Genomic DNA, 13,720 nt, shown 5'->3' on the forward strand with positions numbered 1-13,720 from the left:
GCCTTCTTTTAGAAAAACTGACTATTTCAAAGAAGTGAAGAAGCAGAACAAACCATTTTCTAGATTATCTAACATTCTATTATCCTATAGAATAATGCATCAAGATCCTGATCAATAAAGCATTTTAAAGGACATGCTTAATTTACTAAATTCATGAGTTGTTCCACTGAAGCCAATGGGATTATTCACATTCTTTGAGTTAAGCATAAGAGAAAGTACTTTATCTCATCCCCTCTACATTCACAATCAACTTCCATTTAGCTACAGAAAACTTCCATCTACTTCACCAGTACTGGAAACTGCCTTAAGAACTTGAACCTAGGAAAACCCACAGGCTTCCGTATGCATATCACTGAGTTTTGATTTTGTCTGGGCTTTGCATGTCTATATACCTCCCTCATAAAATAGCATGGCTACCAATCTTTTTCCTTCTTTTACTTCCCACACAGAGAATTCTCCCCCATGTCTATGAAAGCTACCAAAAAAAAAAAAAAAAAAAAGGACAAAAATTGGCAATATGCAAACATATTTGAAATTCACTTACTTTAAAAAATTGATCTAGTGGCCCAGAATTTCAAAAGATAAAACTCCTTTTGAATACTATCAAAGGAATTTCAACTCACTTTTTATAGAAACTTGGAGAGCTTCAATTTTGAGATTAAGGTTTCTAAATTTGAGTGTCTAAAGCGTGCTGTGTACTTAAACTACATAGGTAACAAAGACATAGTCAATATGGTCAACGGAGCCTAAAAAGGTACTCAGCTGACAGCTGACTTTAAGCCATACCTAATCTCTCTCTAGGCTCCTCCATTTCCTAAGTCTCCACCAGCTATCATGGAAGCTTAGAAAACTGACACAGCAGTACATACACACAAACCTACAGTAAGGTATTTATATTATTTCATTTTTATCTCAAACTAAATCCCACCTCCACTGTTCACAGTAAGTCCATAGGTAGGAGGGGCAGAAACTAGAAATCGTGGATTTCCAGATCCAACAAACCTCTAAACCCAGAAATTCCCACATACTGATGAGTAATAAGGAAACCCATTCAAAGGCATGCATTCATGACAGACAGTAACTTCAGCTTTTACGGGGAGTCATACTTAAGCATCTCATACAAGCACCTTATGTCAGTTTTATATCTGCTAGTGCATATTTCTTGAAGTTCAGGTAACCACTACAACAGCATTTACTCCCAAGAAGTAACCTGATATGCATCTCTCATGGTCCACAACCTGCTCTGCTGTACCACAGAATCTGAGCAGAGATACAGAAAGTGACAAGTTTGATTTTTCCTGCAAGGCCAGGACTAAATGTGACAATAAAGACAGGGCTAAGCAGATGACATGTATTAAATAATATGGTTAAGATCCCTATTAGGGCTGGCACAGGAGTAAAGCTGATTTTATTTGATGGAGGATGGAACTATTAATTTTTTTAAGCTTTTCAAGGCAAAAAATATAAGATGGGATGGGGAAGATGAGGATATATAACTGCAGACAACAGCTTGGGATCTGAATGTTCATACTGCTCTGTTTAAGACTGTGGTCCACCTCAAAATCAGGAGCTGCTTAGTCTGCTTTCACTGGGACCTTGGGAACCCTGCCTCTCAATAAGAAACTGCAAAATAAATAAGAACAACTAACAAACTAGAGCTGGATGATCAGCAAAAGAGTACTAATTCTATATAGACATTGTTATTATTCTACAAAAAAGCATTTGGCTTTCTTCTTTTCCAGAAGAAAACATCAGAGCTTATAAAAATTTGAATGAGTTTATTTTAAGATTTGACTGAAATGCTGAATTACTGTTAAAGAAACCGTTTTTTTCTTCATTGTGCACACAATCCTTATGCACATGAAAGACTCTACATAATATTAGATATATAGTTCAACAGAAACCAGTCCAGTTCTTGTTCTATCATCTTTTCTTTCAGCTTTGTGGTTATTTCAGATATTGCGGTTAGCACAAGATAAACAATAAGAGGTCACCAGCTGCAGTGCTATACCACTGAAATATAATTGCCTGCCACAATAAAGTCCTAATGAGCACAACTCTTGTCAAGGGGAGGTTGCCTTGGCAACAAAGTTATCCCAGAAGATAACTATCCATGTGGTAGGAGGTGATGACAGTCAGTTGCCTGACAAAGATTTGAAAAATATAAACTTTTCAATTGCTCATGTTGAAGGGAAGCTTTATGTACCAGGAATCTACTGACATAAGGGAAAATACTGACTTGCTGAACACAATAGGATCTAGAAAATTCCAAAGAAATGAAGAGTTAGAATAAGGATGTTTTATTTTAATAGGAATATGTTCAGATTGCCAGTCTTGCAAGTAAAAGTCCTTCTCTCATGTGTTCACATCTTCCTATGGTCCAAGAACTAAATCTGATTTAAATCATACTTTTAGATTTACTTTTAAAGAAAATAATGGAAAAGGTGCTCTTGAATAACAGTGAAAGTGGGTGAGATCAAGGCTGGGATCAGTAGACAGCAGGATGGTGAATTCCAGCCCTCAGGTAGGAAGCTGAAATAAAAATCCCCAAGAGAAAACAAGAAGTGACAGAATCAAAGGGAGAGGCATGACATGACTACAGGCTCCAGAGGCGGATGCTGATTTTAAATCCAGGCGCTGGTTTCTCTGATGGTATACAGCAGGTGGATAGGAAGAATAACCACCAAGTCACACAGGATTTTTACCTTTATTTCCTACAAAAATTAAACTTTCGCATTCACATTTTATGTCTGGGCAGGAAAGGTTATATCTCACTATGTCTGTCTCCCCTGCTCCAGAAATACTGGCCAGTTTCAATCAAATTGATAAATGCCTAGATAGCTTAAAGACATGATCCTACCCACATGTAATTGGATATAAAATATTCAGTGCCCAGACGTTTTAACAAGGTCACTAAGCAAGACTCTAAAATTAAGTTGTTGTTGAACAAAAGAGAAACTGTTAATGAATTTAAAGGACAAAACCAACAATAGAATCTGTGTTGCTCGCTAAATTACTAAGCAGTCTTGAAAAGAATAGTTTGGTAGAGATGCAAAATTATTCAGGATAAGTTTTGCTGATAAAAAATTGGGCTGGCTGCAAAAAATTGCAGAAAGCTGTAGTGTCACTGAATAATAAGATGGCAAATGAAATTCAGTCTGGTTATATACACAGAGGGAAAAACACTGCAAAGCATACACACCTGATATTGTCCTTGACAGTAACCACCAAGACAGACAGCTAGACTAACTATGAATAGTTACCTGAAAGCACTCATTTAACAGAATAGACATGAAAAATAATAAATACAGAAATAAACAGAAAACAATTTCACCTCACTCTATGAATCTATGGCATGTTCATCTCTTGAAGTTTCCACTTAGTATATGGCAGCAATAAAATGTATAGTAAAACTATAAAGATTACAGAGAAGAAAGATAAACACAAAAAGTGCACAAAATGGTTTCTCTAAGCACAGATATTTTCAGCTTGGAAAACGAGTGACTCCATACAGAGACAGAACACAGTTTTGAAACAGGTGATGCTTCAAAAAAGTGAATAAAGAATGATTTGACACAATCTCATAATCAAAGAAATAAGACGATGTGACTTCAGAAGAATCTTTTGCTAAAGGAGAATTTCTTTTCACACAGCATAAAGAAACTGCAAAAAAATCACTGCCACAGGATGCTTTACGCAGTATATTTTAAAGCAATTAGATACATATTTAGTAATACTCAATGGACATTTAAAAACAAAAGTATAGAAATACAATAAGGCTTCTGAGTAATAGAAGATGGGATGGTACACACCTTCCCTGCTCTGCTCTCACTCTAAATGTTTGCTGTCGTCCACTTAACCCAACCTGTTTCAAGGAACTTTATAGTCAAAAAAAAAAAAAAAAAGATGAGACCAGTGGGACAGTGAGAGGTTTATGCTCCTGCTGAAGAAAAGGATGAGAATTGTCTATGTAAAACCATGGACTCAATATGGAAAAGAGATATTAGAGCTGACATAAAGGGTATTCTTGACCATGAAAAATTAAATCTGCTTTCAGTACATGTATTTTGAGTCTCTTGTCCCAGGTGGATTAAGGCTTTGATTGAGACCAGAGTAGTAATATCTTTCTTGTATAGAATTTCCAGTGCCTGTTGAGAAATGCACTCCTGTTTCAACTTTCATTGTTTTGGGATTTTTTTTCAATAAATACTAATCACAATATAACTCTACAGAAAAACTGAAATACTGTCCTAGTTTGGCTGGGACAGAGACTTAAATCATTCTCATGTTCAGGGAATCAAAATCTCCGAGTCTATGTGAAAAAACCCTATAACTGCATGTTTTAACTTTTCCTAAATTTCAACAACTGCTGGCCAAACAAATTATATTATTACATGTAACCTTCTTTCCTCTCTTTACTTTTTTTGTCTTTTTCTGGCAGGAAGTGGTGGTGTTACAATTCTTGTAACCAAAATTTTGTTTTAGTATGTCCCTAGAGCTAGACCTCCAGTTTTCCACTGGTATAAAGAGAAAACCTCTACTTGTGCTGTTCTTCATGAGCTTTAATAAGGTTTCTGCATTCTCAGCACTTCTGGAAAATCGTATCAATGTTAATTAAAATATAATAGTAGATGTCTACTTTTAAACAAAATCCGCTTGATTAAAAAGTAGTAATGAGCTACATAAATTATACCAACCAATAAATGGGAAACAAAGATGTCTGTTATCACATTGGTCAATTGAGTACATGAGGTCCAACATGAGCTACCTTACAATAAAAATGAACACTAAGTCAAAGAAAGGGAAAAGAAACTTCATCTCTTCTTGAAGAAGGAAAAGATATAAATGGCTGGTCAAGTACATGTGATAAAACTCAGTCTAATGAAGACACACTCACATTCTCCAGAAAAATAAAATAATGTTTAGTTTGAGCAAAAGAAGCCTCAGTCTCCTGGATGAAAAAGGAAAATTAAATTTTAAGGAGGAAAAAAATATATATTTTTCTGGACCCACCTGGAAGACTTCAGGATGAGAGATTACACCAGCAGTGGGTGCTTTCTGTTGAAGTTTGTCTAACAGATGCAACCTGAGAAACGTACTATATACCAAGAAAGAAATTCTTCTTTAAAAAAGATGGCAAATAAGCTGTCATCATTCTGATTCAACACTAGGGTCCAATTCACAGCTCTGCTATCCCATCCTCTCTCCCTTGCACTGGCTGTGGTACTCATCAGCCCCCTCACTGGGCTAATCTGAAGAAAACTAACAGACAGTGCCAAAGCGCAGGAAATAACAGGAACAAGTAGAAACACCTATTTCAGCAGTGAGACAGTAAATCAACTCAACAGTATTGTCAAATTCTAACATTGTTGTTATTTGCTTTTTCCTATACCTTTTGTAAATCTTTGTAACTCTGTTGCATGTTACATGGTAGGATTATATGCTTTAATTTGCATTTATTTTCCATGGTAAGCTTTAAGATATCCTGGTAAAGTTTTTCTCACACAAGAATAGGGTAAAGCTGTAAAGTAGGAGCACCAGGGGACTGCAAACAGTACCTATCGCACCTGCCTGTTTGGCAGTGTATCCAAGAAGTCTGAGTGTGTGACTCATTTCAACGATACCAGCTTCTGGTGAGCTGGCAATACAGCACTCAGCTAAGTGGTACTTAAACAAAGAGGCTTCCTGGCAGGGGAAAATATTAGGCTGTACACTTGAAACATTCATGCAGCACTTGCTACCATGTACTTAAAACTGAAAACTAATACACATAGGTGCTGTTATTTTTTTTCATTTTTCATTTTATTTTTTTCCCTGAGCAAGTTCTTAGCTAAGGAACTTGTGTCAGTATCTCTTCTGCAAATTATATACTACTAGAGAGTTACTTACACAGAGAGAGCATTGCACAAAAGACAGCACAAAAAGGTAATTTATGTAAGAAGATCAGATCAGCAGGAAAACACTGTAATGAAAAATACATGCGCTCCATTCTACAGGAAAAGTAAACAAAACTAAGTGCTGATGTGTCAATGAAAATTCTTCTTCTATTTAAAATGGCAGTCAGTATACCACCATGTTATGATTTGATGGCATTGTTGAAGATTTCCTTCCAACTCCAAACTGCCCAGAAATCCAATGTAGTTTTGCACTCAGTATTTAAGCAGTTTAAAACTGTTGATAGTTAAAAGTAAACACTGGAACAAAACCAAAACTAACTTGCATTTCATAAGTCTGTAGAAATATGTTAAACATTATGTATCCTGAATAATTCAGCCATCATACTACCTCCTTTTACCAATATATTATGCCAAAAAAACATGACAAAATATAAGATAAAAAGGCAAGAGATAATAAAAAGATAAACCTGAGGTTTTATGTTGCACTATTTTTGGTTTGTGGAATCTTTCACATTTGATAAAGTACATGAACATTCATATTAATCAGTTCTACAGATTTAAAATTTGACTGTCTTGAGCGTGACCTAACAGTGATTTCTATTTTGAAAGAATTTACAAGGTATTTACAGCATTTATCTTTTTTTAGAAGAAAAGAACAAAAACTAATGATAGCAAAGCCCAAATAAGGTGAAAAAAGTGGGATAATTTGATCTCATTAAAATGCAATTCAAGTTAGAGAATAAACCAAACTAAATATTTATGCTTAAGAAGCTCTCACAACATATCTTTTGTAAGCACAATGCATAATGTCTGCAATTTTTCTACTTTACAAAGTCCTGCCACAGAAGACAGTGATATATTTTAGTGGATTTAGTGGATTTCATAGATACAGTTACAGAATACCAGGGTATTTACTGAAGTGAGGATTTGGGAATCTTTCCAAGTTTCTCATCCCCTCAACTCTAACTAGCTCAAGTACAGGTATTCTGGATTATATGTCCAATGATGTACTTCACAGAGCCTAACAAATGACTGATGAATCCTGAATTAAACTAGACAAAAAAGAGGACAACACCCAGAGTACCTTTGCTATCCTGCATACAGAGACAGAGGTGGATGTCATTTAAGTGTCCAATCCTATTCTCACTGAAGGCAATGGAAGAACTGCAACAAATTTTGAGAGACAGAATGCAGTTCTAACAACCCCAGACAACACAGTTACCTATCACACTAGGGAACGTATAACAGCAGACTATTTAAGTGTGCTGTCATTCCCTTGAAAACTCCCTGTTGCGGTTCATGAGAAAATGGGGCCTGTTCTGAGAATGACCAATCAGGAATTTAAGCTGGAGACAGCACAGTATTTATCTTTCCACTGCAAACAGAGGAAAACATGCAACTCAGCAAGACCAGGCATTATTTCAGCTTTGATGGGGAGAGAGGAAGACAGAGGAGATAAAAAACATTTTTTCTGTGAAAACATCGTCAGCAGGGTCTTCTCTTCAAAAAGAGGTCACTGCACTCTAATCCTTGGATGGGCAGAGAAGCCATCCACCATCACCCTGGATTTCTTCAGGAAATGGAGGAACCAGATGCACACTTGGTGCAGACATGAAGGAATCTGACAGTCCTGCCTGTCTTCCCATTCCTTACACATAAAGAAATCTGACAGTCCTTCCTACCCTAACTCTTCTCTGGCATTGCCAAATCATGTTGTATACTGGGCTTAGAGCTGCCTGTATCAGTGCCTTGCAAAATGTCCCATTCCTTCCCAAGAGCCATAAGGTAGAGCCTGAGCAAAACCCCTCATATCAGCAGTGTAGGGATACCTGTAGTCCCTGCTGTGGATAACATTACATTGCAACATGATTAGTTCACCTTCTCTGTGAACTTATACTGCAGTTAAAGACATTTCTGTTTACAGTAGTGCGAGAACTCCTGAGTCTGCTGAGTAACTGAACCAAGAAAACAGTGCAGAACAGCTGCACCTGCTAAATCAAAACAGAGAAATACTCCTTAAGCATGTTTAATATACAAAAATAACCCTACTCTAGCTATAAGAATCCCTGTCAACGTATTTAGGTATAAGAAACCTTCACTGAAAAGATACATGGAGATCCCATGTGAATACGTAAGTTTTAAGCTTTTAAGTACTACAGACAACTATTGTAATATAGCAAAATTTGCTAAAAATCAGAACGAAATACTCAGAACCACTTACTATGGTGAAAAAGATCAGACTGAACTTGAAAGACTCTTTTCAGCATGACAACAGTTAGCTTGAGAAGGTAACCCCATGCTTGGTCCTCAAAAGAAGTTTTTCAGCATTATCATCAACATTATTATATTACCAACATTATCAACATTATATTATCAACTTTAACATCACAGCTCACAGAAGTGTTCCAAGTGAAGTTTTGGCAAAGCCAGCTATTTCTTGGGCACATAAAGGTGCTTACCTGCACCAAGGAAGAGCTTTCACATGATTTTAGCACACTGATGAGACTAATGAGCAAGTACCAAACGCAGTGCTAGAGTCAGCATGATAAAAAAACCTTCAGGAGTTAGAAATGCTGCACCAACAGCAACAAAAATTATTCAAAATGAAAGAAACTCGCTACAGTAAAACATTTCAAACAGCTCATTTTTTTCAGTTTCTCAGAAAAATCATGCAAAGAATAAATATTTTCCACTGGAAGAAAATGCAAGGTAATAACAGATATTAAAATGAAAAATAGACATTAAAATGAGACAAAGGAGGTAAAAGGACCCCAGAGGGAAGCAATATTCAAATTCAATTCAGAAATTTGTTGAAGATGAACAACCAAATAAAACATGCAAGAATACCACCTCCTAGGACACACTAACAGTAGAAGTGGTAGATCATTCCTAACATTTCTGAACATTTTCTTACCAGGTTTGGATATCATTCTACAAAACACACACAAAAACAACCTACTGGACTCATCAAATGAATAGCAAACAAATTTTTAACCCTCTGAGAGGTATGTATAGATGGTCTAAGTGAACAATCTGGGATTAAAGTGTATGTAACTTACTAAACTTTGCTACAAAACGAATAGATGTGAAGACACTTCTATTTAAAGATGCTACACATCTTTACAAGACATAAATTATGAATTATTCTCATATTTACTAAACTAATTCCATTGAAAATTTTTATGGAATTAAAAATATTTTTACTTTTCTTCATTTATTTGTTTTTCATTAAAATCAACATTAAAGGCAGCAGAGGATATATTGTTTAAATACATAGTCGAAAATTCCTACCAGAAGCTAGCGGAGTGTCAAGTCACAGAAAAAAGAATGGGTAAAGTTTTTTCTGGTATCAATTCCTTAACTTGACAGTCAGGCAACGAATTATTGAGGAAAAATAATTACCTCAACTAGAGGTCAGTAACATAACAAGTTTTGTCTAGACAGACAATAAGACAGAAGACATGATGGGAGGATGAATGTTGAGAACTGGAGACTGGAACATAGTATTGGAGTGAGTAGTTAAGCAGACAGGCAGTAAGAAGACTGGAACTCAGAATCAATGAAGGGCATTGATTAAGCACAATTCAATGTTTTACTTCTCTGAAGAGACAAAAGAGAGTATCGACATTAACCCATGCTTTGAGTGAGTGTTCATTTTAGTACTATATCACAACATCAAGTGTTTGGTTTTGAAGGACAAAAAGACTGAAGACATTATATATTTCTAATTATTAACTATCACTGAAGGCTTTTTCTCTTCTTATGATGATTCTCAGATGACACCAAAACTAAAGGTTCAAGAAAAAACACACACAAGCATATTGGCATGTGCAAAACATGTTACCAGAGTTATGGAGGTTTAAAATAGTACTCACTTGGTATGTGTCCCATAACCTGATGGTACACTGTAAAGGGACTTCTCTCATCAGCAAGTTATTCATCCAACGGAATGCAAATTGCAAGTATTTCACCTCATGCTGATCCAAGTGCCTATGAACTTGTTCTGAAGAAAGAATAAACAGATATTTTACTGCAACTTTTCTGTAGTCCATAAGTATCAAAGGCACTGCCTGAAAAAATAAAATATTCTTCCGTTCTCAAGCGAATCAAACGTGCTGGTGCATGCAAACTCTTACAACTGTATGAAAATCCACAAAATATAAGCAAGTAATTAAACATTACATTGGATTTATTTTTCTGCCTCTTAATAGCTTAAACAACTACTCTCAGTGGTGCTATCTTAAGAAAAGATTAAACTGAGAGCTTTAAAACATACTACAAAAAATAAACAAAGTTAAAAAGTAAAATGATTTGGTACATATATCCTCACTTAATTTCTTAGGCTACAAATTATTTGGGGCAAGTCTACAAGAAACAAGGTTTGCAAATAACTTAATAGCTTCCAAAAATAAACTGCTGGTAATAAAAAGAAGACAACATTAAATAACAAGGCAAAGAAATACAAGGGAAGTGCATGTAAAGGTTGCAATCACTTGAGACAAAAAAAAGGTGAGAATAATGTGAGCAAATTTTAGTAATTTGCAACTTACTTAATTTCTACTCTGCTCTTGTGAGACCTCACCTGGAGCATTGTGTGCAGTTGTGGTGTCCTCAACATAAAAAGGACATGGAACTGTTGGAACAAGTCCAGAGGAAGGCCATGAGGATGATCAGGGGACTGGAGCACCTCCCGTATGAAGATAGGCTGAGAAAGTTGGGGCTGTTCAGCCTGGAGAAGAGAAGGCTGAGTGGGGACCTAATAGCAACCTTCCAGTATCTGAAGGGGGCCTACAAGAATGCTGGAGAGGGACTCTTTGCTAGAGACTGTAGTGATAACACAAGAGGTAATGGGTTAAAACTTAAACAGGGGAAGTTTAGATTGGATATAAGGAAGAAGTTCTTTACTGTAAGGGTGGTGAAGCACTGGAATGGGTTGTCCGGAGAAGTTGTGAATGCTCCATCCCTGGCAGTGTTCAAGGCCAGGTTGGATGAAGCCTTGGGTGACATGGCTTAGTGTGAGGTGTTCCTGCCCATGGCAGGAGGGTTGGAACTGGATGATCTTAAGGTCCTTTCCAACCCTAACTATTCTATGATTCTATGATTATTAGTCTAACAAATAAATAGAAATAAAAAACAGTACAAATCAATGGTTTCTAAAGCAGTACTCCTACACGCTGTATTTAATGAAGCATGTTTACTATTTGAAGGCTGTGATAATCACTTGCATAGGTTACTGCTAGAGCTAACAGAACTAATCTGCTCATTTCGCTTATGTATTTAGCAGAATTTCCTCCAAAATGGTTCACAGACATTCTGCTAACATGTTTTAGCTAACAGGCTTGAGTATGATGTTAGCATGGTGTAAATGATAAATACTACAGACATGCTAGAGTCTTATTTTAGATAAATTTATGACAAGAAGTCTTAGTTAAAGCCTAAAAAAAACATTCCTAATGTCTTTCTTTATACAGATACAATCTTGGGAGACTTTGCTACCCAAGCTATTTTTTTATCCACGTCAACAGAAGTGTATTATCAGCTAAAACAATGCATAAATGCTGATCTTGCAAATTTCACATTTCTCAGAAAGATCTGAAAAGTCACTACAATACTAAGCGAACAAAAAAATTAATCCCAAGAATATGGTTGCACTGTTACAGGAAACATGACCTAAATACTCAGGTAGTAGAAGTTAAATTGTACTAAATTATAATGCAGACTGAAGTTACTCAAATCACTTTTTCTTTTTAGTCAATATGTATTTTGTGGCCATATGAAAGTGACAGCCAATGCAATACACCCGGTTCAATACAGCAGAAATATTTTAGATTTTAAAAACAATGAATAGCAAGCTTTTTGAAAAATAAGACCAGTCCCAACACTTTATACTGAAAGTCCACCTGTCACAACATTCCATCTGAGTGGTGTCTGCAGACAAAGAGTCATGGAAAAGTATAAAGCACTAGTACTTCTCCATGACACTTAGCCTCGAGTAATCTGTGGCTAAAGCCCTCTTCAGGAGACCTGATATTTATGTTCCTAAAGTCATACCCTTCTGTAATTTAGAATCATAGAATACTTACGGTTGGAAAGGACCTCAAGAGCATCTAGTTCCAACCCCCCTGCCATGGGCAGGGACACCTCACACTAAGCCATGTCACCCAAGGCTTCATCCAACCTGGCCTTGAACACTGGCAGGGATGGAGCACTCACAACCCCCTGGGCAACCCACTCCAGTGCCTCACAACCCTAACAGGAAAGAATTTCCTCCTCATATCCAATCTAAACTTCCCCTGTTTAAGTTTTAACCCGTTACCCCTTGTACTGTCACTACAGTCCCTGACTAAGAGACCCTACCCAGCATCCCTATAGGCCCCCTTCAGGTACTGGAAGGCTGCTATGAGGTCTCCACGCAGCCTTCTCTTCTCCAGGCTGAACAGCCCCAACTTTCTCAGCCTATCTTCATACGGGAGGTGCTCCAGTCCCCTGATCATCCTCATGGCCTTCCTCTGGACTTGTTCCAGCAGTTCCATGACCTTTTTATGTTGAGGACACCACAACTGCACACAATGCTCCAGGTGAGGTCTCACAAGAGCAGAGTAGAGGGGCAGGATCACCTCTTTTGCCCTGCTGGTCACACTCCTTTTGATGCAGCCCAGGATATGGTTGGCTTTCTGGGCTGCAAGCCCACACTGCAGCCGGCTCATGTTCATTTTCTCATCGACCAGCACCCCCAAGTCGTTCTCCGCAGGGCTGCTTGGAATCTCTTCTTTGCCCAATCTGTAGCTCTGCCTGGGATTGCTCCGACCCAGGTGTAGGACCTTGCACTTGGCATGGTTGAACTTCATAAGGTTGGCATCAGCCCACCTCACAAGCGTGTCAAAGTCCCTCTGGTTGGCATCCCTTCCCTCCAGCGTATCAACCGGACCACACAGCTTGGTGTCATCAGCAAACTTGCTGAGGGCGAACTCAATCCCATTGGTCCATGTCAGCGATGAAGATGTTAAACAAGACCGGTACCAACACCCATCCCTGAGGGACACCACTTGTTACCGGTCTCCAGTCAGACATCGAGCCATTGACCACAACTCTTTGTGTGCGGCCATCCAGCCAGTTCTTTATCCACCGAGTGGTCCATCCATCAAATTGATGTCTCTCCAATTTAGAGACAAGGATGTCATGTGGGACAGTGTCAAATGCTTTGCACAAGTCCAGGTAGATGACATCAACTGCTTTACCCTTGTCCATCAGTTCTGTAGCCCCATCATAGAAGGCCACCAAATTGGTCAGGCAGGATTTCCCCTTAGTGAAGCCATGCTGGCTGTCACCAAGCACCCTGTTGTTTTTCACGTGCCTTAGCATGCCTTCCAGGAGAATCTGCTCCAAGATTTTCTAGGCACAGAGGTGAGACTGACTGGTCTGTAATTCCCTGGGTCTTCCATTTTCCCCTTCTTGAAAATGGGGCTTATATTTCCCTTTTTCCAGTTGTTGGAAACTTCACCTGACTGCCATGATTTTTCAAATACGATGGCCAGTGGCTTAGCAACTTCATTAGCCAGCTCCTTCAGGACCCGCAGATGGATTTCATCAGGTCCCATGGACTTGTGCGCGTTCAGATTTTTAAGATGGTCTTGAACCAGATCCTCTCCTACCAGATCCTCCAGATCCAGGCCCAAGGTCTTCATTCTCACAGTCCCTGCGTCTACCTTCTAAGAACTGGGTGGTGCAGTCAGAGCCTTTGCCAGTGAAGACCGAGGCAAAGAAGTCATTCAGAACCTCAGCCTCCTCCAAATCCTGTGTAGCCAGTTCTCCCAAGAGCTTCC

At 38.0% G+C, this 13,720-nt stretch overlaps 1 protein-coding gene across 2 annotated transcripts in view; it reads right to left on the minus strand.

The window, feature by feature from the left end:
* Nucleotides 1-13,720, minus strand: part of TBC1D22A (TBC1 domain family member 22A) — a 181,131-nt gene that overhangs the window by 66,146 nt on the left and 101,265 nt on the right. For both annotated transcript variants that reach the window (XM_065665352.1, XM_065665351.1), the window contains exon 11: nt 9,773-9,900. In XM_065665352.1, the coding sequence (XP_065521424.1) occupies nt 9,773-9,900 (128 nt within the window). The remainder of the gene's footprint in view (nt 1-9,772; nt 9,901-13,720) is intronic.

The sequence above is a fragment of the Lathamus discolor genome, chromosome 1 (assembly GCF_037157495.1).
Source record: "Lathamus discolor isolate bLatDis1 chromosome 1, bLatDis1.hap1, whole genome shotgun sequence".
NCBI classification, from domain to species: domain Eukaryota; kingdom Metazoa; phylum Chordata; class Aves; order Psittaciformes; family Psittacidae; genus Lathamus; species Lathamus discolor.